Raw genomic sequence first — 27856 nt, forward strand, 5'->3', positions numbered from 1 at the left:
AGATTTCCTCAGATAGCAGCTAATGCTGAGCTAGCTCACACTGTTTATCATGATGTGTTTCCCCCCACAGCCTCACCTACTTTCCATCTTTATTCCCTCTGGGAGAGGCAGTGGCTGCTAAAAATAGCTCAGACTTAAAACATGCAGGTTACTTTATGCCGCGCCGAGCTTCTATTTCTTAACAAAGCCAAGTCAGTATTTTATCTTTTTCTTTTTTATTCCCAGCTGGAGACCTGGAGCACTGGTTTAATTTGAATCTATGCCGGTCCCTGTGGAACTGATATGTGTTTGATGGTAGACAGAAGGAAGACAGAATGAGAGAGAAAGAGAGAGGGGGAATGAAGGCCTTTCAGTTGTAAAGGCAGTGGAGCAAAAGGAGGAAGATGAAAGGATAAAAAACGGGAGGAGAAAAGATAAAACTCAGTGTGGAAGAAACTATTCATACTGACCCGGACCAGCTCTAATAGGCACAAAGAAACACGTCTGTAATTGACAAGAACAGTTTTCTACAACATGAGCCAATCAAACTGTGTGTGTCTGTGTGTGTGTGTGTGTGTGTGTGTGTGTGTGTGTGTGTGTGTGTGTGTGTGTGTGTGTGTGTGTGTGTGTGTGTGTGTGTGTGTGTGTGTGTGTGTGTGTGTGTGTGTGTGTGTGTGTGTGTGTGTGTAAGGCATACAGTAAGAAAGAACTAGAAACAGATGGGAGAACGGAGGACAGATCATTATTTGGAAAGATGGAAATATTCATGCGTGTCCAAAAAACTGTTATTTTTCTTTTGTTGCCTTAAAACATAGTTAATGTAAGAAAACAGAAACACATCTAAGGACTGTGTAGGGGAAATAGGGAAGCAACAGATAAATGCAGATTGTGATCGGATATTTTCTGACATTTTCATTAGAGGGGCCAAGTTTGCAATCCCTTTGCGATAGACAAACTAATCAGTGAGCTTTGCGAGGATGAATTAGTTTCTCAGCCAGAATTATAGATTCAAATCACTGAGGAATAACTTTAACACCACATTCAGTGCAGACACAGAAGACATTGAATATATTTCATGAACAGATCTAGTTTGATTGTATAAATATTAAAGAAGTTGGGGATGGTTTTCTGATATTATTTCTGGCTTTTCTCTTTGTATGTGTTTTTCTCAGCTGCCACTGGATCTGCAGGAACGCATCAGTTCCCACATGGAGAAACATAATCGAGGCAGTGGAGCAACCATTGCAATGTTCTCCTCCAATTACTCTGATGCTGTGCCCACATCTCTGATTGCCAAGGTCCTGGAAAAGCCCGAACCAGGCAGCAGTTGCCCGGTAACACGCTCACCCAGCCCGCAGCCACAGGACGGAGACTTTCTGACAGCAACAGGAAGCACTGAACACCTGAACCGCCGCATTTCCTATAAAACATCTGACCTGTACTGTAGCGATACGGCTCTCTACTGCCCTGAGCGATGGCAAAATGCCGAGCGCAGGCAGAGCGTTGACCTCCATGGCACCGCGCTGTTCCAGCTTCACGCTCAGAACTCCACGGACAGCAACCCGGATGAAGAGGCCTACCACTCTGGAACTTTCTCCCACCATGAGCCCCAATCCCCCTTCGACCAACCAGACGACTTCGGCACTGGCAGCCTCCCGGCCTCCAGCTCCTACTCCAGCTTCAGCCTGGCATCAGACGAGAAGGGAGGAGTTAGTGGTGGTTGTGAGCGCAACACCAGCAGCACCTTGTCCTCTTCCCACCAGGGTCTCTATATGGACTGGCGAAATGGTGGCAGTGGGGACTATGAGCGCAAAAGCATGTCCTGTTATGATAAAGACAGCCTAAGCTTCCCCAAGTCCCTCAGCATCCAGCACATGGTGATCCCCAAGAGCCCGCAGAAGGGCACCTCACCAGCGTACAGCAGGACGGCGTCATGCTTCAGTGAACCGTACCACTCCAGCGCCCCTCGTCTGGCCTCCTCTCACAGCATGGGGTCCACAACTGGATTGGGCCAGGCTCGTGGAGGAGCTCTGGACAACCAAGCTGACATCCAGGTCCCCGATGAAGACCTGAGCAGCCGCTGGAGGCAGCTCAGCGTAGAGGACATCAACACGTTCTCCTCTTCCTACCCTAACGTCGCAGGGCGGGCCTCTCCCTTCAGTTTCTCTGAGCGCCACTTCGCCATGGCCCCCTCCAGTAAGGTCAAGGGGTCTCTCTATAGCAGCTTCCAAGAAGGAGACGATGTCTTCCACAGTCGCGTGATAGACCAGTGTTTCACTGTGGCCCCACTTTCACCCAGCCGCAGCCCAAAACCCATGGAGCATCGTAAGCAGGAGAAAACCTCGGTGCTCTACAGAACCAAGGAGGACAGTCAAGACTCCGAGTGCAGTTTGTTCCTCTCAGGGAGCTCTAAGGAGAAGGAGAGCGGTGGGGGAGCAAAGGCGGCAAGCAGCGCCAAGAAGGACTACGTAAACCTGAGCGCAGACAGCTCAGCAGAGTCCCTACACCACAGTTCCCTTGAAGCCTCCAGTCTTCAGCACTACCCCTCCCCCCGGCCAAGCGTCCGGCCTCGTCCCAGCTCCAGCTCCGCCCTCAGCATTGGCCCTGCACTCCCAAAGAAGACCTCTCCAAGATACCAAAAATTTGGCAGCACGGGACTGACGAGGAAGGACAGTTTGACCAAGGCCCAGCTGTACGGTACGCTGCTGAACTGAGAGGGGGGAGATTTTCATTTTATGCATGATGATGAGGATGAGGATGAGGATGAGGATGAGGATGAGGATGAGGATGAGGATGATTCCTCACTTACTGTACTGTACGTCTCACAAGTTCCCTGCAGCAAACACATGCTGGTTGTGATGGGGAATTAGGTTGTTGTTGTTTTATGTAACTCTTAGCCAAGGCACGTTTCATTCAGTCTGCTACACTTTTTCTATCGTATGTGATTATAGCCACCTGAAACCAGCTTTTCTCTGTTTCATGACAACAACGATAATTAGAGCCACCGGGAATTTCTGCAACACCGCACCGGCGACATCAACGTACTGTGCTTTTTATTTTTTGTGTTTGGTACTGTTAGTAAAACCAGCAACCAATTAAATGCTGCTCTAATATATACAGTATAGATAATGGACTAATGTGTGTGCAATGGGGTGACTTAATTACACATGTTTTGGAAAAGGAAGGTTATCCATTATGGATTGTGGACCCTGCTGACTTTAGGCTGTTAAAAAATCTCACTCTCTATTTTAAACAAAATGCATGCTGTATTATGCATATAAATCAGATTAAAAAACTCATTTCTTGCTTAATTTTTCTCATGGATTATCTACAAACAATCAGTGGTAAGGAGGATGTATTACTATTTCCAAATTGGCTAAACAAGCGACATTGGAAAAATGAAAGAAAAGTATTTTATGCAAAAGCTATTTAATATTTATAGAAAGACACTCAATTTAGACTGCAGGAAATTCTTGACGCACAATGTTTCACTTGTTTATTTGGAAACTTACCATAAAATAGCCCAAGTATAAATATTATAAGTACAATACTTTGCCAGGTGAACATCAAGCCGAACTGTGAGATTTTCAGCTTAATTTTTCTTATTTTTGTATAAAAATTAGGCTCCAGAGTAGTTACCCTCCTACCAGTACACTTGTGAAATTGCCTTAATCCTGTTCAGTGGACAGAACGGTCTCCTTTACAATAACTGTGTACATACTGTATTATCTGCTGTATTGTTGATGTACGTATACTCTACTGTTACAGCGTCTGTTCTTCCCATCATAACACACTAAAGGTCTGTTTTTCTTGGAAAAGGATCAAGTCCGTCATTAGATCAAAGATAATTGTTCACTGGAGCTATCCATTGATATTTGTTTTTAGTCTCAACAATTAGGCTTAAACCTTTTCTGAAAATCAACTCCGGAAACTCTTAAAGGTCACCTATTATGCAAAAATCGACTTTTACATGTCTTTTATACATACAGATGTTCCACCTCTGTGTTAAGAGATTTGAAAAGTTTATGGAAAAAAGATTTTGTCTCTTTTTAAATTAGAGACATAATCTTTATTATGTCTCGCATTCAAAGCTACACACGCAGAATCTGCACTTTTAAAACAGGGCTGAAACAGAGGGGTTCATGGCATGCTACAATGATGATCTGTTTGGTATTTCGAGCCAAACACTTCATAGACAAGTATTGTATGAATCTGAGACCTATAATATATTGTTGAAAAAGAGTATAATAGGGGACCTTTAAACACACATTTAGCACTAGTTGCACAAACCAAAAGTCTTCTTGTTTACAGGACGGATTAACTGAAATATTCCCTAGGCATGTTCGCAAAAAGGTTCACAGAAAGTAATAAGAAAGGAATAATTGAAGACAGAAATGTACAGTCACTGTGTTTGTTTTAAACCAGCATGCTCAATTAGGCTATTTTAGAGAAAAACACTGTGAAAATATACAGAGTGTATAGAAAGTTGCAAGGCCTGTTGGTGAATTTAAAAGATGTATAAGACCCTGCCTTGTGTAAAATAAAGAGTTGCAGTGAGGTTGACTTGCTGCTCAACAATCATGCTCCCATCTGTGTCGCCATAGATGGAAAAAATGACAATGTTCCAACATCTGTGCGCCCTGTGGCATGTTACATCTTCAAGGTTTTCCTCCTGCCTGCGTAGCTCTATATATTTGAGAGGAATGGCGACAGGGATAAGCTAAATATTGAGAACCTAGCTTTGCCCTGCAGTAGTCACGTATAGATTCTTCTGGAAAGCCATGCCTCTTTTATTCCCATACCTGCAGATCTGGGAACTGGCTTAGTGCTGTTCTTTTTTAAGATTGAAAAACTGCATCTCTTCATTTCGACTTTGGCATGTTATGAAGGTGAAACCGTGCCACATAGGGAGGTTTTTAATTTCATGTAACCAATGTACATTGGGATTGAGAGGATATATGGTATTTTTGTTGTGATGTATAAAAAGAGATATAGATACTACATACACAATTGTTATTACACTACGACTATTTTTTATCCAGTTTCAGTTGATGTTATATTTATTGAATGTTTTGACCCTGAATGAAGAGGCTGCCTGTTCTACCTCCAGCCTTGTTCCAGGAACAACAGGCTGGCTGTCTAAATGTCCACATATGTGTCTGTCTGATGCATGGTTATATATTTTTGCTGTACGTTTATTTACATAATAAAAAAGGGTGTTGGAAAATACGTCATGGACTTCCGAGTATATAATTTCACATTACTTCCTTCTCAAACTTGAAATCCTGATGTCTTGATCTGTAGGTTCACGGTGGCGGGACAGTTTTCAAATTCCTTAAAGCATTCGTTGCGTTACCATTTGAGTTCCTAGAAAAAAAATGCTTCCCATTCTGGAAAATTCCCATGAAAATGGTCTTTACGACAATGTCAATTTCAACCTCCTCGCCTACTTTGTAAAGGTTGCCGTTAGCCAGGGAACAGAGGTTAGCTGGAGGAAGAGTTTCCATTCAGGTTTTTCCGTTGGGATATTTAGTTTAAAATGTGTTGTTTCTGTCTGAAAAAAGCTGGTGAGAGGAAGATTTTTATAAAAATGGCCAGACTCACCGATGTGTTTTTTATGTGGCTAGTTTTGAACTTTATTCCTTGGTCTTTTGAAGCTTTATTGTTTCATTTTCATCTGTTTCAGTTTTAACGTTAAAACGAAGAACGAAAGAGGGACTGCAGTACTACAAACGGGAGTAATTATTTATGTAAATTATAATCTGGCTTGACAATTTCCTTGTTGGTCCTTTAAAACAATAATAATGGCAGTTGAAGGTTGAATAACTACAGTATAAACTGCAGGGGAGAAAACAAGGACTTAAACATTAGAGTATCTCTCTGAGCACATTGTATTTTAAGGGTTGTTCTCTTAGATACTGAATAAAGATCACAGGCATCTGTCTGCACTCCACTGATCTGTTGTTGGCAGGATTTTGGAAAAACCTGCAAAGTTTTAGGAGTCGTATTTCCTTTAGTTCTCCGGTTGTCTTTCTGTGATGCTTTAAGCTGTCAGTGTGAAAATGAAATGTCATATCAAAGCAGGGAGAACAAAAAGGCACAGAGAAAAGTGATGTGTATGCACAATGTGGAATGAAAAACACTTTTGATTAGAAAATGCCTTAAGAGATTTTTTAAGGAACATGATGATGAAGTTCCTAACTTTTTGGGGAGTGGAAGAAACAACTATAAAAGCATTTAGGTCGAGTGTGAGTATGTCTGCTTGTGTGTGTATATTGCGCTTAGACTGCTTTAACACCGCCTACCTTTTCAGACATATCTCTCACGCACTTTTTCAACTGTAAAGTATCTTTCTTGATCTTGCACAGCGTGTTTATCCCAGATTTTCTGTTGAATCAATGCAAGATGGGCCAAACACGCAAAACATTTTAATGCTTACAAAATATTTACACAAAAGAGCAGTTCGTATCAATGAGAATAAAGATGTGGGTGGTTTTGAAATGCTTTCAAGGCCTTGCAAGACAAAAAAATACAGTTTTCAAAAGCGTCAGTGGATCTGCTGACTTCCAGCATTGTTTGCCAAGTTCTTATCATCGTATGCCAAGGGATTATGGGAGATAAAGTCATGGAGATGGATTGGAGTTTTCAGTTTAGTCTTCTTTTGGCCTACTATTGTCCATATTTACTTGTTTATTCTCAGTCTTTACTGCCAGACCTTGATCTCCCCAGCCCAGTCACAGGTGGCCGCAGTCGCCGGCAGAACGGGATGCTGGGAAACGCACAGGCAGGGCTGGCTGTGGGCGCGGAGAGTGTGCAGCATACGAGCGTTGTGGTAATCGTAGAAGTGAGCGGAGCCGGTGGAGCTTCCCGAGGCCAGGATACTTCCATCCAGAGAAAACTCACACTGCACTGCGTATCCCTCCACCTACAACAAGAAGAGGCATTTTAACGTCAGAATAACACCAGGTTTGGGGTCCAGTTTATGACACACTTGGGCAGCCTAAATGTTGGAATAGCGTGAATGTGTTCTTATTATACACAAGGCTCTACAGCTTAAAGCCAGCAATGACAATAATGAAAGAGTAGGATGTCTCAAAATGTCACAGACATAAGGTACTATTCATAATTTGACACATTGTGTTTGTTTTTTTTGCTTCATTGAGTTTTATTTTCTCTAAAACTATTATTTTTTTGTTTATACTGAAGAATTTCTGTTTGATCTTTATGGCACAATCCTGATTCCATCCAGGCTTTTATTGAGACTGGGTTTTGCTGTAGCGCGCTGCCTTTGACAATATGGGCGCAAAAATTGATATTTTATTTATTTGAGTATAGGCACAACTCAAGTGCTCTTCTCTTCCTTTGCCGTATATCAAGTCCTCTTTAAAAGCGAGGCTTGCAGGGAAACATTAGAAACGCAGAGGGTGTCATTATTCTGCAGCCATTAAATTGCGCACTCAGAATGAAAATTATGTCTATTGTCACTTAGAGTTATACCTTCAACATCTGAACCTTTGCTTTATTTGTAGGTATTTGTGTCAATAAGGGCTTAAGGCTGCAGTGACGTACTTATAGTAACAATAAAGGTTGTGTGATGCACTGACAGGTCGCTTACACTTTTACTCTTTTAGAAGTGCTTCAAAAGGTTGTATAATAAAGTATATAAGAATAAGAGTACAGACATGAAATGACTGTGTTTTCTGAAATGTTTCATTTTCTCTTCGATTTGAAAGGTTGTGTGTGTTTTGCACCTCAGGGCCACCGACAAAGAAAACCTGGAGTGTGAGATACCAATTTGTTTTCTGTCCATCCCTGGATTTGTGTTGAATCAATAAACCAGACGCCACAGTGGCAGCTCAACGTGATCTCAGTAATATTTGCCAGCCATATTCTGCTCTGTTAGCCCACCTTAGTGGAAATATGTTATTGTACTTAGTTTGTTTGTTTCAGGGGAGGGGGCTGGGGGGCTGAGGAGGAAACAGGCCATGGATCTACGGTGCATGTCGACAGTGTTGTGTAGGTTACCATTAGCGTTTCATCTGTGTGTGAATGGGTTTGTTTCGCTGACTTTGAACAGTCTGGTGTTCGTGCGGGAAGCTGCTGAAGCTCTAAGCGTGCGTATACATTATGTATTGATGCGGCCTGCGTTAAACCCAACGCGGCACACGCCTATCCCGAGGCCACAGATGTTCCTGACCTTGTGTCCTTCGTATCGCCGCCTCTTGTTCATTCTAAAGGGCTGCTGGCAGGAGAACGCCGCCATGTAGTCCCCGTTAGTCTGGGCGACAAAGGACTCCTCGAGTGGGTGGAGAGCCAGGCTGGGGCACGTGAATCGCTCCTGGAGGCCAAATGCATGCAGGGAAAAAACTGACTTGAAATGAATTCATTATTTGACCTGTTTGTTGATGTTGCTAACCATGAAGCTAGCTGCATGTCAACTATAACATTATAAGAAAAGAAATCTTATATTCAGAAGAAAAGTGGGTGGACAAAGAAGCGGATAAGCTGTATAATCCTGCAATTCAACAACTGAGGTCACACATGAGGCCACGGTTTGAATTGTATTGCATTGTATGTATATGGTATAGTACGCTGTCACTCTATCCACCCTACGTTTTAATAGTAGTGTGAAGTAGACTTCCTCTACTATACAATAAATGCTCAATTCAACTGCAGAATCACTTAATTCAAGGACACACACACACACACACACACACACACACACACACACACACACACACACACACACACACACACACACACACACACACACACACACACACACACACACACACACACACACACACACACACACACACACACAGCACAAAGTTTAATTCAGTAGAGCGCACACTCCCTTCAGCACTATGTAAATGTCAAAATATGCCACCTCCACATGCCTCATTATTAACTTGTCAGGGAGTTCACACTTTTCAGAAATGCACCTTAAAAGTGAAATATATTTAGGCTGTTAAAATACAAGCTGCTTCCGAGTCTTTTAGCTGATGATTTCAAAGCCATTTGCCGATACGTACTTTATTTATTCAGGGGCCATTTCTTTCTGGTAACACTTCATTTTAGAGTTGTATTTGAACGGCTGAAATAAGACAAATACTCTGTATGTCACTTGTTCTTCCTTCACATAGAGATTTCCTGACCTGGTAGATCTGGTTGGAGAGCTTGGCGGTGGTTTCGTAGTCCCAGGCGATGAGGGTGCGGTCGGCCGAGTCTCTGCTCACACAGTCAGAGCTCGTTATGAAGTCAACACCACCTCTCAGAAACAGGATGTCCAAGGTTTGCTGGATCCCTGCTTTGTACACTTTCTCCACCTGGAAACACACACATAAGTATTAAATCCTTTAAGACTCATAGTGAAACATTTCATATATGATATAGTGGGAAGTGTCTCTGTTTAAAATATCTTCTGAAGTTATTTAAACCACATTTATTTATATATTTAATACCATTTCATGTAGTTAGAATTGAGCCACCCATGAGGTTTTTATAACACCACTACTTGTAGTTTGAATTAAAAACCTTAATGGCTCTCAGCTTAGAAGAGCAATGAACAGGAAGCAGGGAAACATCTGGACCTCTGCGCTTGACAAGACAATTGCTGCAGTAGAGTTGTAAGCTGGGTTTCCCTAAAAACACTTACGCAATCTCTTTCCTTGTTCTCATGCATGCTGCTTCTACTAATGCTGCACTGAGGCTACAGTATAAACAAGAGGGAGTGAAACCAACATCAAGGTCATGAACGCATATATATTTATATTTAACAACAGAAAAGCATCAAAATCAAGTGTTAATGTGGCCTTTAGTTTAGGGTAAACTTAAATCAACTCACTCTAGAATATTTCACTGCCCATTTTCAGTGGATCAGAAATTTGGAAATTACATTAGTCTTTGTCTCAATTTGAATGGACACAAATTGATCGTACTTAACAAACAATAGTAGAGCAGTTTTAGGCAGGACTTCAGCCTAATAGTCTAATGTTGTGCCTGAGAGACTTGGACCTTTTATCTAGTTGGGTAATTTCATCCCACAGAAGGAACAACACAGCCCAGGACTAAGACTGACAGGCAGCCACAGCGATACAGCATTAACAAGCCCTTTGCTGAGGACTGCTCTACCCTCACACCGACACACCAGCTGAAGCAATCGCTGCTCTATTTCATTTAAAAACCCTGCAGGAAAAGGATTCAGCCGTAGGGAAAAAAAACATGTGAGCATTCAGATTCTGAGGAGGTGAATAGTATTATCATATAAAACAGTCCATTAAGCGTAATAGAAAAACAAGGCTGCAGCTTCATGGGAACAATTTATGAGACGTAAATGAAATTAAAATGTGCTCTGAATAATTAGTGTGAAAACCTGCAGTGTTGGTTCTATGCATACGGCAATACTGCTGTTTGAGTCAAATAAATCATGTGTGCACGGCCAAATAGACTACCTTCTATGTAGCAGTGTGTAACTCTGAGTGTGCGGGAGGGAGCAAATGTTCAAAGCCGACCTGCCTCAGATTTATAAGTTCAAACAACAGTGTGTGAGGCGAAGTCAATAACAATGATAATTCCACTATAGGGAGGTTAATAAGTTTGACCTTGCAGCTGCGGGAGTCCCAGGCCTTCACCATTGAACTGTAACCACCGCACAGGAATACCTCGGGGTTGCTGGGATGCAGGACCGCACACATCACTTTGAACTGGTTGTCCAATTTCACTACCTGCTGCCCTACAGACAGGAGAGAGAGGGAGAAGGAAAAAGGTATAGAGAGGTAGAAAGAGAGGGAAAAGGTAGAGAGAAAATAAATCCATCATCTTTTGTCACCGCAGCTCACTTGGTTTCGAACTATCAAATCAAAACCTGAAGGAAACAGGAATACACTTCCAATGTGTAACATCTTGCTTTTATTTTTGAGATCGATGAAACAGGACTATTTTGACATTTCTACAGTTCAAGCCTTGCATAGTATATAGTATTTTATGTGGATTGGCTTTGATATGTAACGGTAGGAAAGAAACAGTGATTTTTCTATGTTTAAGATCCTAAAAGTTAAGGTTCAGATTACTTTATTTGTATGAGCTTTGATTTGCAGTATGAGTTTGAGTTCCTTCATCCTAATACCCATGAACTGTATATCTGTACTATCATACTATCCCATACAAGTATGTCTATGCTCCTGTAGTGTAAGCATACATTCCTGCAACTAACTGCAGTATTTTGGACTTCTTTAGAACATATCCAGAACATAGTATATTATTTATATTTGATATAACGTTTTTGATTTTACTTTTAATTGGTTAATCATTTCATTGTTTAAGTGTTTTTATTTTAATGTCTGTACACACTGCTGCTTTTGTAACAAAATCACCTCCCACATTGGGATAAATAAAGTATATATCAATGAATCTATCAGTAGAAAGACAGCATATCGATCTGGACAATGATAGAAAATATTCTTGGTTCCAATAACCACAAATAAATATGTTTCTTTAGCATCTGTGCTACTCTGCTGCGACTTGTTCATCTGAGTAATGGCTGCTGAAACAACGACAGTGTGTGTGTAAACTGTCAAGACTAAACCAAACACGATATTAATTTCCATTACATTTCCTCTGAGATGCAAATCCTCCTGAAACTTCTCTTTGGTTTATTAATCGAGCACAGTGCCCATTAGATTCCTGTGCAGTAAACATTGGGTGTAATTAAATTGTGTTGTCGCCTTTGCTTATAAACAGGGTGATTGGAAAACAAGCTCACTGATGAAATTTACAGTAAATCTGGAGTCGTGCCAAAGAGAGAAGTGTTCCCACCTCAGTTTGTGTTCTGAAATTCAGGAAAAACTAATGTTAAATTAAAAGGATTATAAGTTTTCAGTGGTGATTTTTGGTTCGAAGAGGCCAAATTATAGTCTTTCTGTCACTATAAAAGCTAACCAAAGTGTGTTTTGTAAAACACAACTATTAAGTTATAATTGGATGCCCCAGAGCAGTTCAACAAATCAACTGTCCGTCTCAATTTCACAGCTTTGGTGTGCACATTAGTATCTCAAAAGCTAAAAGATAATCTAAACTCACAAAGATATAAAGGCGTTCAGAAGAGAATTATGAAACACTGTTTTGGCTGGAGGCTGCTTTACCTAATATCAGTTTAAAATGTCATATTTAGAAACAAAACAAAAACACTGAGGGGATTAAATATAATTAGGCCTGTCGGTGCGATCAAAAAGAAGTTTCCTGGGAAAACGTAAAAAAAAAAAAAGGAGCTAAAGCAGACTATAAGCTAGCGGCTCTGTCAAAGGCTATGCAAAGTAGAACACCTCGGGGTTCACCGTCTCCTCATTAATTCAACAACAAAACCCCATTTAAACAGTCTTAGCCCCACAACAAAAACACACTTTATTACACACTAGTCCTAGAAAGATCTTTGTTGAAGGGGCAATGAGTCACAGCTCATAAAATGCAGCAAAAATGGACCTTCTTTCACTTAATGGCAGGCTAGCCCGCTCCTAAATTCCACTGCATTGATCCAAAGTTTTAACAGGCAATTTCGTCGGGCTGAGACTTCTTGCTTAATTGGCTTACCCGTAGCGATACAGAGATCTGTCATTGAGATTTAAGAATTATGTTTGGCAAGGCAATGAAAAATCAACACTGTTCTCATAATAAATGGGGCATCATCAAGTTTTAATTAAGCAAGATTAATTAGTTTGCTTTAGGGGGGAGATAAGGAAAGTCTGCAGTGATCTGTCCCTCCACTCAAGATAATTTACTCTGTGGTCCTAAAAAAGAGCTGTGAACATAATGTGGAGCTGACACACACAGCAGATAACTACAGTGCAGAGGACATTAGGAATGATTGGAGCAAGCCCCTTAGAGCAGTGGGAAGCTAGCATGAAATGGATATTATGCCTCATTAATGGCTCCACGAAAGCGGGGTGCTGTCACCGCAACATAAACAAAATTTAGAAACTCTGCTTGGTTTCAACCAACCAAGTTCAGATACATGTTTTGGTAAGCAAGCCATATGTGTAAATACTGACAAACGCAGAGTGACCTCCAGCTACATTTAGGAGGTGTTGATGTAAAAGCAAATTTACCTTGAGAATTAAAGTTTATATATGCTTTAATGATCATGTGTTTAATAAGCACGATCACATTGATAACCAAGCTTAAAAGGAGAGAACAACATTTGCATAATGAATTTTTGTGAAATTACAAGTAGGCAACACTTATCACTCGTGGCGAGGGTTGCTAGGGACACGAGGGTGGCAAATTATACTTAATATTTAAGAGATTCACTTCAAGGGCACAGGAAGAAAGTACCCTTGAGTTGTAAATTGTATTGAAGTGTCGAGCTACTCCAAATGCACAGACTGCAAGAAACGCATACCACTTAAACTCAGTTGCTTTGAAATGATATAGTCATTAGCATATTCTATATATATTTAAAAATAGACCAATGTTTCTATTTTTATAACATGTGCATCTACGAAAGTTATAAATGAGGCAGTCACAGCACAGAATAACAATCAGGTAGAACTTCAACCGAGTAGGTAACTACGGTAATTTGAAGCCTTAAAGTAGGTCAAAATGCACATATGCTTGCCGCTGGCCTTTGGAGTGAAGGCTTCTGTGTGTGCTGCTGCATGCATCGTCTCCTGAGGTGCAGTGCTAAAGGTTGCTGAGCGTATTCAGACTCAGTGTACGGGTTACCTCTTGAACGTGCGAAGGAGGCATCAAGGAGGTAATATGAAATGATCAACTACAGGGCAAACGAGAAAAAGTCCAACACTTAATACTCTGATAGTTTTGCTACTTTGAGAAACATTACAATCTTTTTATTTCTGAAATTACAAGTTCCTGCTAATTAAAGAGTCTTAAAAACAGTGAAAAATACGAATGAATAAAATATGTTCTTATTTATAAACAAATGATGTACCTGAAGTACCTGCAGCCAAATCCTGCCCCATGTCTAATTATTAACCCAGAGTTATTTCCTGTGTGACAGGACTATCACATGAATTGCAGGGTAAGCTAGGATGTATACTGACATTTTTTAACAAACTATTTTCTGTGGGATGACGCAAAGTGTCAAACCCCATTGTGACTTATTATTTTGCCCTTGCTCTCGGGCACAAGTAGCTTTTAGCTCATTCTCAACTAACACATTCCAATAAAGTGAAACTCCATCTCAGAGATAAACTATCATTAATAAACACTTCTGCGCTGGAAGGGCATCTCACTAGCTCACTCAGCACTGGCAAAATCTTTGTGTATATTTGGATTTTTTTGGAAAGCAAGGACACTCTGCTCTCTGCCAGTGCCTGAAGGCATCTGCACAGAAAACTCCAGTTCTGCATACACATGAACGAGCTGACACTTCAACCTGTGGCAGCCTGAGGGGATTTGAGCATACTTTCCCACACCATCTTCTGCCAATCAGCTTTTCCAAGGAGAGCCAGGGAAGCAATGGCCAACAGCTGCCACCTCAGACTAATGCCCTCCAGATGAAATTCATTTTATTCCACTCCCCAACTCCTTCTCTATGTTTCGCTTTTCTGAATTGATTCTGCCTCTTTTGATTTCTTTCTCTCGCATTCTCCCACTGCTCTCTCTTTCTCATTCCGCATTATGCCTCCTAACCTGCGCTCCCACTTTATACCCTCCTCTCCCGCCTCTTTTGCTATTCAGCTGTGACAGCCTGCCTGTGGCCCGCTGGGAGTGGATATAAAGATTCTACAAATTAAATTGGACACAGGAACAACTGCAACGACAGCCAGAAAAAAATGGGCCCACACACCACTCTGAATGCTTAGACTCCTTTATAATTCCATTTCTCTTATAAACACCAATTGGAGCAGCATTTGGAGGCTGTGGTAAAACACGGGTCAGGTGTCATTAATGAGCCCACAGACAGTTCTGAAGAGAGTTCAATTGAACAGAATAGGCCCAGCTTCCTTCCTTGTTAGAGTAAAGGGCTCTGCATTACTGTGAAGAGCTAAAGATCACATTCATCCTGATTACAGTCTGATGTGGCAAACACTCAGCTCCCTCAGTGTCCACTCACTATTGGTAGATTTTATGTTAGTATATACTTTTATGTATTAATCCGTAATGGTGCCAGCACCTTGTTTAGCCTTGACACGAGTGTGCCATTTGCATGATCTTCTGCAAAAATGGGAGCAAACCATGTTGTGTTAAGATGCAGCTTGGCTTCTATGTTATTATTACTGCTTGAAAATAATTGGTTTTAAAGTGTCAGTGCCAAGGTCTTTGAAAGCACACAATAAATTGCACTACAATTGAGCAGAAACTGGGCAGGAATTCCCAACTCCCAAGTTAATATCCCACTAAATTACATTTTCTTCCTCTTGTGATGCCAAAAGAATTGCTGTGTAGAACCAGCACACTTCTTAAGGGCTCATCCTGGAAAAAAGAATTTGGTTTATTGAATTTTGTATACAAATAAATCGTAAGAAAATAAAAAAGAATAAGAAAATATCATAAAAAATAAGATTTTTCCACATGATTGCCTTGAAAATGGGTTATTTTTAGTTTGAATAAGGAAGCGCAACCAACCTTTAAACAATGCGTGGCGGATGTGATGACACATCTCAAATTCATACACTTTAAAAACACGTTAGTCTGACCCCACTAGGACATCCTACAGTGCTGAGCAAGGCACTGGTGTAAGACCAAAACGTTGGTCTATTTATGGTTGTTGTTTGTGACGTTACAGTGTAAGGTCATGGTTGCTGCTCCTGTGGTGATGTATCCATTATTGATCCCCTTCCTGGAGCTGCCTGTGTGTTTAATGGGCTGGCCACGCTATTATCCGTAGGCTTTATTGACAGTATTGACAGACATGCTGAGAGGGGAAGTGCAAACGGCAGCAAGTCAACATAGCAATGTGTTGACCCTGGAGATGTAGATGCTACAGGGGCTTTTTAAAACAATGAGTATTGTATGTTGGCTCATTGTGTTAAGCATCTATGATACCACAGCCTTTTAAACGTCGGGGAAAGGGCGATGGGACAAATGGGGATTTTATTTCAGCTGTGTGGAAATTCATGATTTGCTTCAGACGAAGTAAACAAGTGCTGATAAGGCGGCATCCCATATGTAGATGTTATAGTATGTTTGATTGGTTTGTTATCTTTTCTGCCATGTCTGTTAAATGTTCGCATGGCCAGGAAGCTAACCAAATTATTGATCAGTTGTAAATGTCACCGACAATGGAATTTATGGTCACAAAAAAAGAGCTAAGAAACCCAATGAGCCAGCTGATTAAGTTCAAAGTACATTTCTTTCAAATGGACCAACATTGTGGACATTGTTCAGATGATAATACTGTTTGCTGTCGTTGTAAGCAGTTATGTGTATGTTTGTGTGTGATATGTGTCAGATATGAAGAGAGCTGAAGTGGTGTCTTATTATAGGAAGGTGTAGACATAAAACTTTATTCAGAGGTTCAATCTCCTCTCTAAATGAAACCACAGCTTCACCGCAGGCTTTCAAAATACACACTCAAATACCAACTTTTTATTTATATTTTTGAAAAAGAAGGCAGCAATCCTTGTAGGAATCTTTGCAATGGAATTAATGACCGGTATCCAATCAGGTGAAAAAACATTAAATTAGCAGGAGGTATAAAGGCCAAGAAGTGGTTTTCCTACACTTTAAGCAATACGTTTAATTAAAAAGCAGCTCAAACTGAATTTAAATTCAGTAATGTAAAGCAGACTGGCTTTACTAAAGATATTGAAGTCTAACTTTTCGTTATTATGCAACATTGTGTTCATCAGAGCCTGGAGAAAGTTGTTGCCTCTTACCTGTCTCCACGTCTGTGATCAGAGCCTTGTTGTCAAAGGAGCCGGTGAGGAGGCGTCGTCCGCAGGGGGTCCAACAGGCATCACGCACAGCTCCCGAATGGCAGGTGTAAACCCTCAGGCATTGCCCGCTCTCTGCGCCATCCCACACCTGCCAGATATATGAGCACGTCGCATCAAACCAAAGCCACAAACACACCGACACTGCAGAAACACAGTGACTGGAGGAGAGCGTTTTCAGCTTTGCTGCATGAAAAACAAAGTACTAGTGAACAACTTCAGATGACAGAAAGTGATTTAAGAGTTTAACGAAATGGTCAAATACTATATCAGGCATTTGTGCTCAGCCTGTTTGCTCTATTAAGGAAAACAAAGCTAATGTAGTTGTGCTAACAGGTTAAAAGTTTGAACTGAAGAACAAGAAAAACAAACTGACATCTCTCTGCCATGCTTTTGCAGACGATGCATTGAATGTGTCTAAAGTGAAAAGGGATATATTCGTTTTATTCCTGCCCTTCATTCTATTGTAATGACACAAAATTGAATTGCTCGACAAAGTATGGCTGGATACATTTGCAAACTATGTACAAACCAGGCTTATTTGCTGGATTTAAAAGCAAGGACAACCTTTCTAATGAATTAATCAAACTAATAACCTTTGAACATGGCTGTAAATCAATTCCCTGCAGAGGGTAAAGGCTCTAATAGTTTTAGCGGTTTCTCTGAGTAGAGAGGGAGCACAAGAGAAAGCTCCAGCTGCTGTATGTTAGTTGTGACTGCCATGACTAACAACACAATGGTTGGAAATGTTATATTTTGATATGAATAAATACCAAAAGTCCTCATAAAGCACAGTGATTTAGGAATAAGGGTGTAATCTACCAGGTTGTTGATTTCGACATTGTTTTAGTCACTGTTGTGGTGTTACTGCACCAGGCCTCCAAAAGATCGCTTAATGCTGCTCAATATTGTGACATGCTTTTTATCAGATTTACAGATGAAATATACATAGAAATAGATTTTCTGTCAAAAATGTCAACAGACAAAAGCTCCTCAGCGGTCTGGTCGAGTGCCCACTGAGGTTTATGACACTAATGATGAAGTATTTTTTGCTTCCCCGGCATTCCCAGGGCCACAGAGGAGCTTTGAAGATCTGTGGGGCCCTGTAGATCCCTCTTTGCCTCTGCCAGTGTTTCATTATTACCCACTGAATTCTCCATACAGCATAATAAAATAAAGAAACACATCGAGGAGTTCTGTACCGAATCCCCCCAGGAGATATATGGGGGTAAAGAGATGGACAGGGAGGCTGACCTATCAATCCAGCAGGCAGCGGTTTGTCAAACAGAATGGCAGAGATGCCTTCAGGGCCAGAAAAAAGTGACAGAGGGATAGAGCGTAACACTTCTAACAGCAAGAAGCTTAATATTGGAGAGAAGGCTCTATTAGGAAAATGTCCGTTCGTTGTACACACAGGATGCCTCTTCTTTTTTTGATCTTAAGTTTAGGGAAACACTGTCATCTCAAATTAACAGGAAATGTGTTAGACACCAACGGTTGCTAGCATCTACAGTCACAAAAGCTTCAAAATATTCAACTTAACATACTTATTTATAACAAATCCGCATGTTGCTTAAGCCCTGCCTCCTATGAGTGACAGCATTAATCATTTCTCCAAAACAGCACCATACAAAGCACGCATAGTTGCAACAATCCTGTACAATGTGGGCACGGGTTGTATATAAGCACTTTATTTGCATCCACTTTAATTTTACCAGCCACTTAACAGTCACGCAGAGCGGATCCTGGCGAATGACTTGTTCGGAGTAATCTGTTTCCTAAATGACTCTCTGTTATTAAAACTAAATTGGTATTTGTGTTATCAACTTAAAAACTGCTGCTTTACACCTGCCGTAGCCATGGAGACAACGGCTGCAAACTGGCTGGAGTAATGATAGTGTCTCTAATGAACTAACACACAGGATGGAGAAGAGGAGGAGGAAGCCTTAAGGAGAGACTCTGTCTTCAGCCAAAGAGAGAAGTAAAGAATCAGTCGAGGTGTAAGAGTACTGAAGACAAAATCTATGTGTATGACAAGCCGCCTCAATACAAGAACATTAACAATGCTGCATAAACACACAGCATGTTCACATTATGTGCATGTCATGTATTTTACAGTGTAATATTATTGTACTCGTTTTGTAGCACTTCAAAGTTAAGCCGTGTATTGACATGCAACAGAAGTCAAAGGAAATTGAAGTATTGACTTTGCAGGTAATGCACCTTTACCAGCAGAATACCATGCTGAGATACTCCCTCTGGAAGGAACTTTGGGATTTTACATGTTCCTCACTTTTATCCAAAGCGACTTAGCAATTTGGCAATCAGGAGCAATTTGGGGGGAACTGAGCCACAGCCTCACAGTTTTAGCCTTTGCAGACACTTTACATGCACAGAAACCTATATAAGTATACGTTTGTAATTAGTTACAATCAAGGCACGGTCCTATTAATGAGAGTAAATTGTTAAGTGTGAAACTCAAGTGTTGTTGCTATGGTTACATGCAGTTTATTGTATTGCAGTTTGTAGAGGCATATCATTTAATGAACACCTGCCAAAGGATTTCTGTGGCCATAAAAGAATCTACAATTTTTACATGGTGGGAAAATAAAATAACTGTCTTTGTATCAAATGACTGCTTGTGAAGGGGAAGAGGAGCACCTTCTTTTCTCTGCTACACACTCATTAATAAACACAAAGAGAGAAAGCAGACATCAAAAATAAAATCTAGTTTTTAATGGAAAGATCGCACATGTTTCTTTTTGTTTCAATTTGCGACTCTGACAGTATTAAAATATGTAGATTTGGCATCTTCTTAAATCAATTAATTCTTATATTTCTTCTTGTATAATGATGAGGATTGCATCATGCTTCATTTCTTTGTCACCCCATAATCCTGCAATTCTAAAACCTTATTGCTTCCAGTTGAAGCATGCATTGCCAGATACTGGGGCTAACATGAATAACTGTGTGGAGGCTGAATATCTGTGAAGCCGTTACAAGCCGTTTGGAGAAAAAAAGAGACCTGTTGAAAATCCTCCACTCAAATGGAGCAAAATCGGCCATATGACGTGCACGAATAAATGACAGTATTTCATATGCTCTCTCTCTAATGGTGTCACTGAAAACAGCTGGTTTGGCAGACTGAGATAGCGAAGAGAAATCCTTGCATACAAACAAACAACTCTGCTCCTCTCCTTCCCTCCTCTTCCCCACAATCTGCTCCAAACCTTCCTTTCCAGGAGAAATAGAAGAGTTGGATGCCATACTGCTGCACTTGTGTGATTATGCAAATGATCACATGCATATTCAAATCATTAACTATTCAGAGTCCTCTTAGGATATTGGTGGGATACGTGGTTAAGTACTGGGATGGAAATATTTATCCGGCTGGCAAGCACCTGCATGATTTGACCTTTACATTCGGGAAATGAAGGATTGTTTTCGTGGTGTGAATTACAGAAAAGGAGGGGGAGAGGGAATTGGAAAAATGGAAAGAGAAAGAGATAGGAAGCCCTGTGGGTCCTGACATACATTTAGCTGACAGTGACAGATATGATTCTGAAGACAGTGGTTTGTGGTACATTTATACATTGAAGCAGCATGGCGGATAATATCTCGCTGCCTGGGACTCTGTGCCAATTACACTGCATGTCAGGTAAGTGATTATCCCCTTAGACCTCCTCTGTGAACTTGACACCTGCCTGAGAGTATGCTGATAAATGTGTTTTGTGTTATAGAGCATTAAAAACATAAGAAAAAGGGTTCCCTATCACTATGTATATGTAGCTGTCAACTTGAGAAAGAAGGACCAATTTGATCATATGGTGAAAAACTTGATAATGGCTAAATCTTGAATTACAAGATAAACCAAATACCTCAATATTGCAATGATATTGTAGGGTTGACCGATGGTACTATCACATAATATTCATGGAATGGGATTTTTGATAATCAATATTGAGAAAAAAGTGGTAAACGAGGTGGTAAATTAAGACGATAAGATGCATGCAATATAATAATATAAAAATCTAAGATGAAATCCATATAATATCAATATATTGCTGGTACAATTTGAATTGAGAAAGCCTACATTACACTACAGAAGCAATGAATCCCTTTTTTATCAATGTCACACTACAGGTTCAAGGGCTAAGTATCAATGGTCATCTGATCTGAATTCAGTGAGAGTTTTGTTGAAGCTCATTACCTTGAAAGTCTTGTCCATGGAGGCAGACAACAGCAGATGGCTGAGATGAGGCACAGGACACCACTGCACTGTGTTGACCGGCCCCTGGTGGCCTCCCAGGCTCATCAGGAGCCTCCTCGGTATCCCTGCAGCCCCGGCCTTGTGGGCGAGATACGGCTTTACTCTGGCTGACACTTCTGAAAGAATTTGGCTTTCCCTGGTCTGATTCCCTGAGGCTTGCCCTCCTGGGTGTTTTGGGTCTGTTATCTCAACTGAGGGGGCAAGTCTCTGTCTCTTGGGGATGTACGGTCTGACACCAGGCTGGACAGTGTGATGTCTTTTTGAGTTCAACCCATCGCTGAAACTTTGTGGCATGTTAGGAAGAGTCTGCATTGCTGAGATTATTTTCGGAGTCACAGGTAAACTCAGAGGAGCAACAGTATCTCTAAAATGTTTTTCTGGTGCTGTCCCGTCACTGCCATATTCTCTATCCCAACTCTGACGTGGGTGTAGTGAAAAACTACCTCTTTCTAAGGCATTTTCATGATATTCCAACACTGAACGGTCAGGGTCAGGTGTGAAAATGTGAGGGCATGGTGTTATCTCTAAGGAATTACACATCTTGACATCTTTGTTATGTTGAAAAGATCCAGTTCGTAGAGCTGATATTTCCTCCACTGTTTGATCATGATCATCCTCTTCAGAATCTGAATCCTCGTAGGCCACTAATGAAGACATGTTCACATGATGACGACCTGTTTGAAAATAACCCAGAGGGAAAGAGGTAAAACAGGTGAGGTGTCAATACATTAGAGGCCCGAGGGTGACACCTAGTGGTTGGTTGTATTACTGCACGTTAATTATAGACGTGTTACAACCATAGACTTTATACAGCAGCATCCGTGACATGAAATACCTTAGCCTGGCAGATTAGCCACACATTGACGCAATTTGTGTTGGGAATGTACTCTCACTGTTGTGGCTAAACCACGCACCATGCACCAGTTTGTGAGATAAATATGAAGCAGATCATTTCAATACATTTCTATTAAAACAGGAACGACAGGAACGACAGGAAGATCATTGACGGGAGTTCCAGAATTTCAAGTTGTGCATTTTAGCCTTTACTTTATCTTTCGTCATATGTTTAAGGTCCTTCCATCGGTCACCACAACGTCAAAACTTAAAAACAGTGATGCTAGCTCAACTCACTACCCTTGGAAACAATATATTACATGTATATGATCTACTACGTTAGTAAACGTCAGGTAACTTAAAGAAAATACGCTGTCATACTACGTTGATATTACGTTGACGCAATCGATACTTCCTGCAGTTTTGAGTTTTGTTTGAATGCCAGTGTAGCAAATCTAGCTAATGTTGAACGTTTGCATGTGTGACTCAAAGTCTTATATAGGCTACAAAGTGAAGCTAACGGTACTCTATTAATCTGCCTAAAACTGTCGTACCTGAAACTTGGTTAAAAAACGATTATCCGACTTCAGAGCGTTAAAACAGTCATATATGTTGAACATCCCGCAAAAGCATAAAAGATAATGCAGTTTCAGAATAAAACGAATATTTATATTTGTCCCTCATGTAACACGATGCGCACGCTTAAATGCTTTTATTTTGAAAGCTTCTGGTAGGAGCAGAGCAGAAGTGGTTGTCACACTGATACGACTCCGACGATGTATACCTATTTACAATTAGTTTAACTTGTGGATTTAACAATGAGTTTAACATGGTAAAAACATTAAACACTTCTGCATATTGACTGTATTAAACAGAGCTTTTAGTTGTTGTACTTTATCCTTATTAATGTAAAACGGAACCTTGGAAGACGCCTGTTTACCTGGGAAACATTGTTCCAAACACTACCTCACTCAGGCTGATGCAAGTTGTACGAGTGAGCTGTCAGCTGTGTGAAGATTGTTATAAGGTATGTCGGCTAGTCGCTTATCTAAATAATGCATCCTTTAAATGACCTACTCCATTATTTAATGTATGTGATGTTATCATTTATGAAATACGGTAGCGTATATTTATTCATCTACAGGCTGTATATGATTAGCTAGCTCCACTAGTTCGCTGTGGTAGGTTCACATATGGGATAATCTCAACTGCTGTGGAGGGAGATACAGTATTGCTAAAGCAGATACAACCTCAGTAATTCTGTTAACCTCATACTAAAACATGTTTCTTTCATTTATGTTGTGTTTTGGTCAGTAATATACTTTACATTTATATTACCTTGATCTGGTGAAGGATGGCAGACTGTCAGGGAGACGGGGAAGGAGCCAGTAGTCCAGTGGAGCTCTATGAGAAACTGACAGCACAAGGAGAACAAGTCAGGACCTTGAAAACGGCTAAAGCTTCTAAAGTAAGTGTTTACTAACCAACATGGACAACAGTAAGTTTACTCTGTGGGATAACATTGCTCACCAACTGTGACTTACAGGTAGTTTTGGTTATACTTGTTTAGACTGGTCTGCAACAACCCCATTATGATAATATAAATAATATGCAATTGTGTTTGTAGAGCTCACAGAATTGGTCTTCCATACCACTTAGCAATATGCATTTTTGTTCCATCAAATTTGTGCCATACAGTTTATAAACCTTACTAGCTATCCTTTTATAATCCATCTGTCTATAAAGCCATTTTGAGCACTGTTTGAAGTAGGCAAGATTACATTTTTATATTTAGTTTTGAATCAGTGTGATACTTTGCTGTAAAGCAGTGCAAAATGACATTGAAAACGACTCAAAAGCAACATATTTCTTCCAAGAACAGAGCCGATTTCCTCTGTAAAACCAACAGAACATGCGGTCAACAGTTTTCCCAGGGACCATTTTTCAATTTAGTAGAAAGTGGTTCCATTGAAAACTGTTTATTGTGGATTTTCCAATGTAGCCGGGAATTTTTCCCTGAAACAACATGACCATTTAATAATTGTGTTCTTATCTTTTGTGAATCACAACGAACAAGCACCACACTACCACCTGAGTCTTTGGGGATTTGGTTGCTTTTTTGATGTGTCATCTGACAGTGGTGTTTGGCTCCCTCAGGCTGATATTGATGCTGCTGTCCAGCTGCTGCTGAAGTTGAAAATAAACTACAAACAGATGACAGGTCAGGACTACAAAGCAGGCTGTCCACCTTCAGAAAACTCTGTTGCCCCCGAAAACGGGCCAGCAGCAGGTGGCGCTGATGATGAAGACACAGTCGACCCATGGAACGTCTCCACCAACAACGCCAAGGGAGTGGATTATGACAAACTCATATGTAAGCTTCAAATTTACTTCACCTAACAGCTGAAATATTTTAGCACAGTTAAAAGAAAAAAAAGAGCAATAATTTACTTTTAACTATGAGGTCATTTAAGGTTCTTTAAGCTATACAACATTGCAATCTGAATTGTGTTTTGTCTTTCCTTAGTGAGGTTTGGCAGCAGTAAAATTGACAAGGAGCTGGTGGACAGAATAGAAAAGGTCTCGGGACAGAAGGCTCATCACTTTCTACGACGAGGAATCTTCTTCTCACACAGGTCAGCCTTTTAGTAACTGACAATATTTCATCATTGCGGTCTCTTTATGTTTTCCTAATTCCTAACTTCTAGTGTGTGGGCGTTTCACAACCTATTTCGCAATTTATCATTTATAATCATTCCGAAAAAAATGTCAGTATGAAAATATCCAACCTTTGACCTTTTTCCAAAAAAGACACATCAATATATCTCTCGTTGTTGTTTCTGGCAGGGATATGCATCAAGTACTGGATGCCTATGAAAAGCAAAAGTCCTTCTATCTTTACACTGGCAGAGGTCCGTCATCTGAGGCCATGCACGTCGGTCACCTCATCCCCTTCATCTTCACTAAGTGAGTTCTCCCTCTTTCATGTTTTAAGACCAGAGAGCTTAATAGAGCATAAAATCAGCAGGGCACCATTTCAAATGAAGCTAGTTACACTTCCTTCCTTCTCTGAAGATGGTTGCAGGATGTATTTGACATTCCCCTGGTGATCCAGTTGACTGATGATGAGAAGTACCTGTGGAAGGATCTATCACTAGAGGACTGCCACCGCTTCGCTGTGGAAAACACCAAGGACATCATCGCCTGTGGCTTTGATGTCAACAAAACCTTCATCTTCTCAGACCTTGAGTACATGGGGTAAATGTGACAAAAAATTCATTTGTATTTCTACCACGCTAACCTTACTGCTAAGGCTTTTGAGGATACATAGAAGCCCTACCATATTTAACAAGGACAATTCAGCTTTTTAACTGTTTGCTCAGATAAATGCAGAGCTATTTTACAGTTGCTTTGTTTTTAAATGTGTTAATTCCAGTTTGTTTTCTGCAGTGCATCCCCTGAATTCTACAGAAATGTGGTAAAGATCCAGAAGCATGTGACATTCAACCAGGTCAAAGGCATATTTGGCTTTACAGACAGTGACTGCATTGGTAAGACAACTAAAAACTCCCTGAATTCTTTGCACGATCAGTGGATTCTTCTCCTTTTTAAAATAGGAAGCAACATGAGAAATGAGCAGTTATTCATCAAATAATCGTCTTTTAACAAACTATACTTTTTGGACAATTTAAAATGCCACATTTTCATAACTGCTTGCCAGAGCCCAATGTGTTGTTTTCAGATTGCTTTAATAGTCAGGGCAACTGTTGAAAAATGACTCTTGTTTTCATATGATTGTATTTATGTACAAGAAGTGTTGTGTAATCTTGGGTTTGTGGTTTTGTCATACTATAGAATAAAATAGAATAGAATGAAACCCTCTTTATTAGTCACATACATGCACTCAGCAGAGCACACACAGTGAAATGTCCTCTGCATTTAACCCATCCTAGTACTAGGAGCGGTGGGCAGCTATTGTGCAGCGCCCGGGGAGCAATGGGGAGGGGGGATTGGAGGTGTTCGGTGCCTTGCTCAAGGGCACCACAGCAGGGCCTAGGAGGTGAACTGGGACCTCTCCAAGTAGCAGTCCACTTTCCTTATTTCAAGTCTGTTCGGGGACTTGAACCGGCGACCCTACGATTCCCAGTCCAAGCCCCTACTGACTGAGCCACTGCCATCTCCTGATCCTGAAATTAAATCATGTGAATACCTTGTCGGTGCTTTGATTGTGTCTTATTTTCTATCCATCCAGGAAAGATCAGCTTCCCAGCCATCCAGGCAGCGCCATCCTTCAGTAACTCTTTCCCACAGATCTTCAATGGCAGAAAGGACGTACAGTGTCTCATCCCCTGCGCCATAGACCAGGTCAGGAAAGCATTGCAGTAATAGACTAAGACACCATATACTAATTTTGTACATTTATTGATATCTATTTTCTCTCTCCTCCAGGACCCCTACTTCAGGATGACCCGTGATGTAGCTCCAAGGATCGGCTATCCCAAACCAGCCCTGCTGCACTCCACCTTCTTCCCAGCCCTGCAGGGGGCGCAGACCAAGATGAGCGCCAGTGACGCCAACTCCTCTATCTTCCTCACTGACACACCCAAGCAGATCAAAAACAAGGTGATGCCCATACTAGTTTTTCTCCGAATATTTTTCAATCAGTTCCATATTGCCTTCGATTGCTGAATGACCTGTTTTAACATTTCTCACAGGTCAACAAACATGCGTTTTCGGGAGGAAAGGACACAGTGGAAGAGCACAGGAAGTATGGAGGAAACCCTGACGTTGACGTCGCCTTCATGTACTTGACATTCTTCCTGGAGGATGATGAACAGTTGGAGAAGATCAGACAGGTGAGGGTTTGGAGAAAATAGGAAATATATGATATCTTGCAAATGTTATTTATTCTTCTTATCAGAACCTTTTCTCTGTTTGGTTTTCCCTGTTCTTTCTATGAATGTAACTCTTGTTCCACTTTCTCTGTCCTCCCTTGGACTTTTTATCTTGTTTTTTGTTCATCATTCTTCTCGGCTTACCGATCGTCCTCTTCAACTTTATTTCTGCACATTCCTCACATCCACTCCTTCAATCTTTCCTCTACAGGACTACGCAAGTGGAGCTCTCTTAACAGGAGAACTGAAGAAGCTTTTGATTGACACTCTGCAGCCGATAATTGAGCAGCATCAGCAGCGACGCAAGGAAGTCACAGAGGAGAATGTCAAGCAGTTCATGACTCCCAGACCTTTAAATTTTAACTAATAGCATGCTTGAAGAGATGAGATGTCACGCTTCATGTTAATCAAACTTGATACAAGAGGAAATAAGTATCGTTCTCCATTTAACATTGTTGAAATTTGTAACAGGAAGACAACGTTTTCTCTTTCAGTTTGCATCAGACCTGAAGAAAATGTAAAAATGTAAATTAATGAAGCAATGGTGTCCTTCTCTGTGTTTAACTAAGCACGGCATTGCCTTTGACTTCATGCTTATCATCATGCTACTTGTTAGCTTCACTCTGCACCAAATGTACACATCTATCTCCATGAAGTTTGTGTTTTACGCGCTGATTTACTCTGAATTCAGTTCAGGTTGAATGAAAATTAAAGCGACTACAATCGTACATTGTTACAATTTCTTCCTATAGCACATTTGCACATCCACTTCGAATGAAAAGTATTTTACTTTGGACAAAAAAATGTGTTTGAACAATCTCTTCTACTCTGTAATAATCAAAAGCAGCTGTGTTTTACACGGTGTTGAGAGATAGTGTCTATTTGGTAATACAGTAGGAGATATATTATGAGAAGTTAATCTCTGAAGATTCAAAGCACATAAGAAGTAGGATATCAGTGTTTTACTCAAAGGAACGAAAGCA

At 40.7% G+C, this 27856-nt stretch overlaps 3 protein-coding genes across 3 annotated transcripts in view; 2 read left to right on the forward strand and 1 right to left on the reverse strand.

Moving 5' to 3' along the window:
• Window positions 1–5191, forward strand: part of LOC134881665 (brain-enriched guanylate kinase-associated protein) — a 30682-nt gene extending 25491 nt beyond the window's left edge. The window contains exon 7 of the mRNA XM_063909175.1: window positions 1152–5191. Within this exon, the coding sequence (XP_063765245.1) occupies window positions 1152–2693 (1542 nt within the window). The 3' untranslated portion in view covers window positions 2694–5191. The remainder of the gene's footprint in view (window positions 1–1151) is intronic.
• A 1198-nt stretch (window positions 5192–6389) lies between these two features.
• On the reverse strand, window positions 6390–22648 carry wdr25 (WD repeat domain 25). Its single transcript, XM_063909399.1, has 7 exons — window positions 22533–22648; window positions 21085–21818; window positions 16818–16965; window positions 10584–10714; window positions 9138–9308; window positions 8177–8317; window positions 6390–6904 (listed from the first exon to the last, which is right to left on the reverse strand). Exons 2-7 carry the CDS (start codon window positions 21799–21801, stop codon window positions 6683–6685), a joined length of 1530 nt encoding a protein of 509 aa, XP_063765469.1. The 5' UTR covers window positions 21802–21818; window positions 22533–22648; the 3' UTR covers window positions 6390–6682.
• A 142-nt stretch (window positions 22649–22790) lies between these two features.
• On the forward strand, window positions 22791–27601 carry LOC134881830 (tryptophan--tRNA ligase, cytoplasmic). The gene is made up of 11 exons (XM_063909400.1): window positions 22791–23005; window positions 23332–23446; window positions 24136–24352; window positions 24506–24614; window positions 24826–24945; window positions 25054–25236; window positions 25429–25529; window positions 26231–26343; window positions 26428–26601; window positions 26694–26834; window positions 27085–27601. The coding sequence occupies exons 2-11, from the start codon at window positions 23333–23335 to the stop codon at window positions 27238–27240; spliced, it is 1428 nt and encodes a 475-aa protein (XP_063765470.1). The 5' UTR covers window positions 22791–23005; window position 23332; the 3' UTR covers window positions 27241–27601.
• The last annotated feature ends 255 nt before the right edge of the window (window positions 27602–27856 follow it).

Source organism: Eleginops maclovinus, chromosome 19 (assembly GCF_036324505.1).
Source record: "Eleginops maclovinus isolate JMC-PN-2008 ecotype Puerto Natales chromosome 19, JC_Emac_rtc_rv5, whole genome shotgun sequence".
NCBI lineage: Eukaryota > Metazoa > Chordata > Actinopteri > Perciformes > Eleginopidae > Eleginops > Eleginops maclovinus.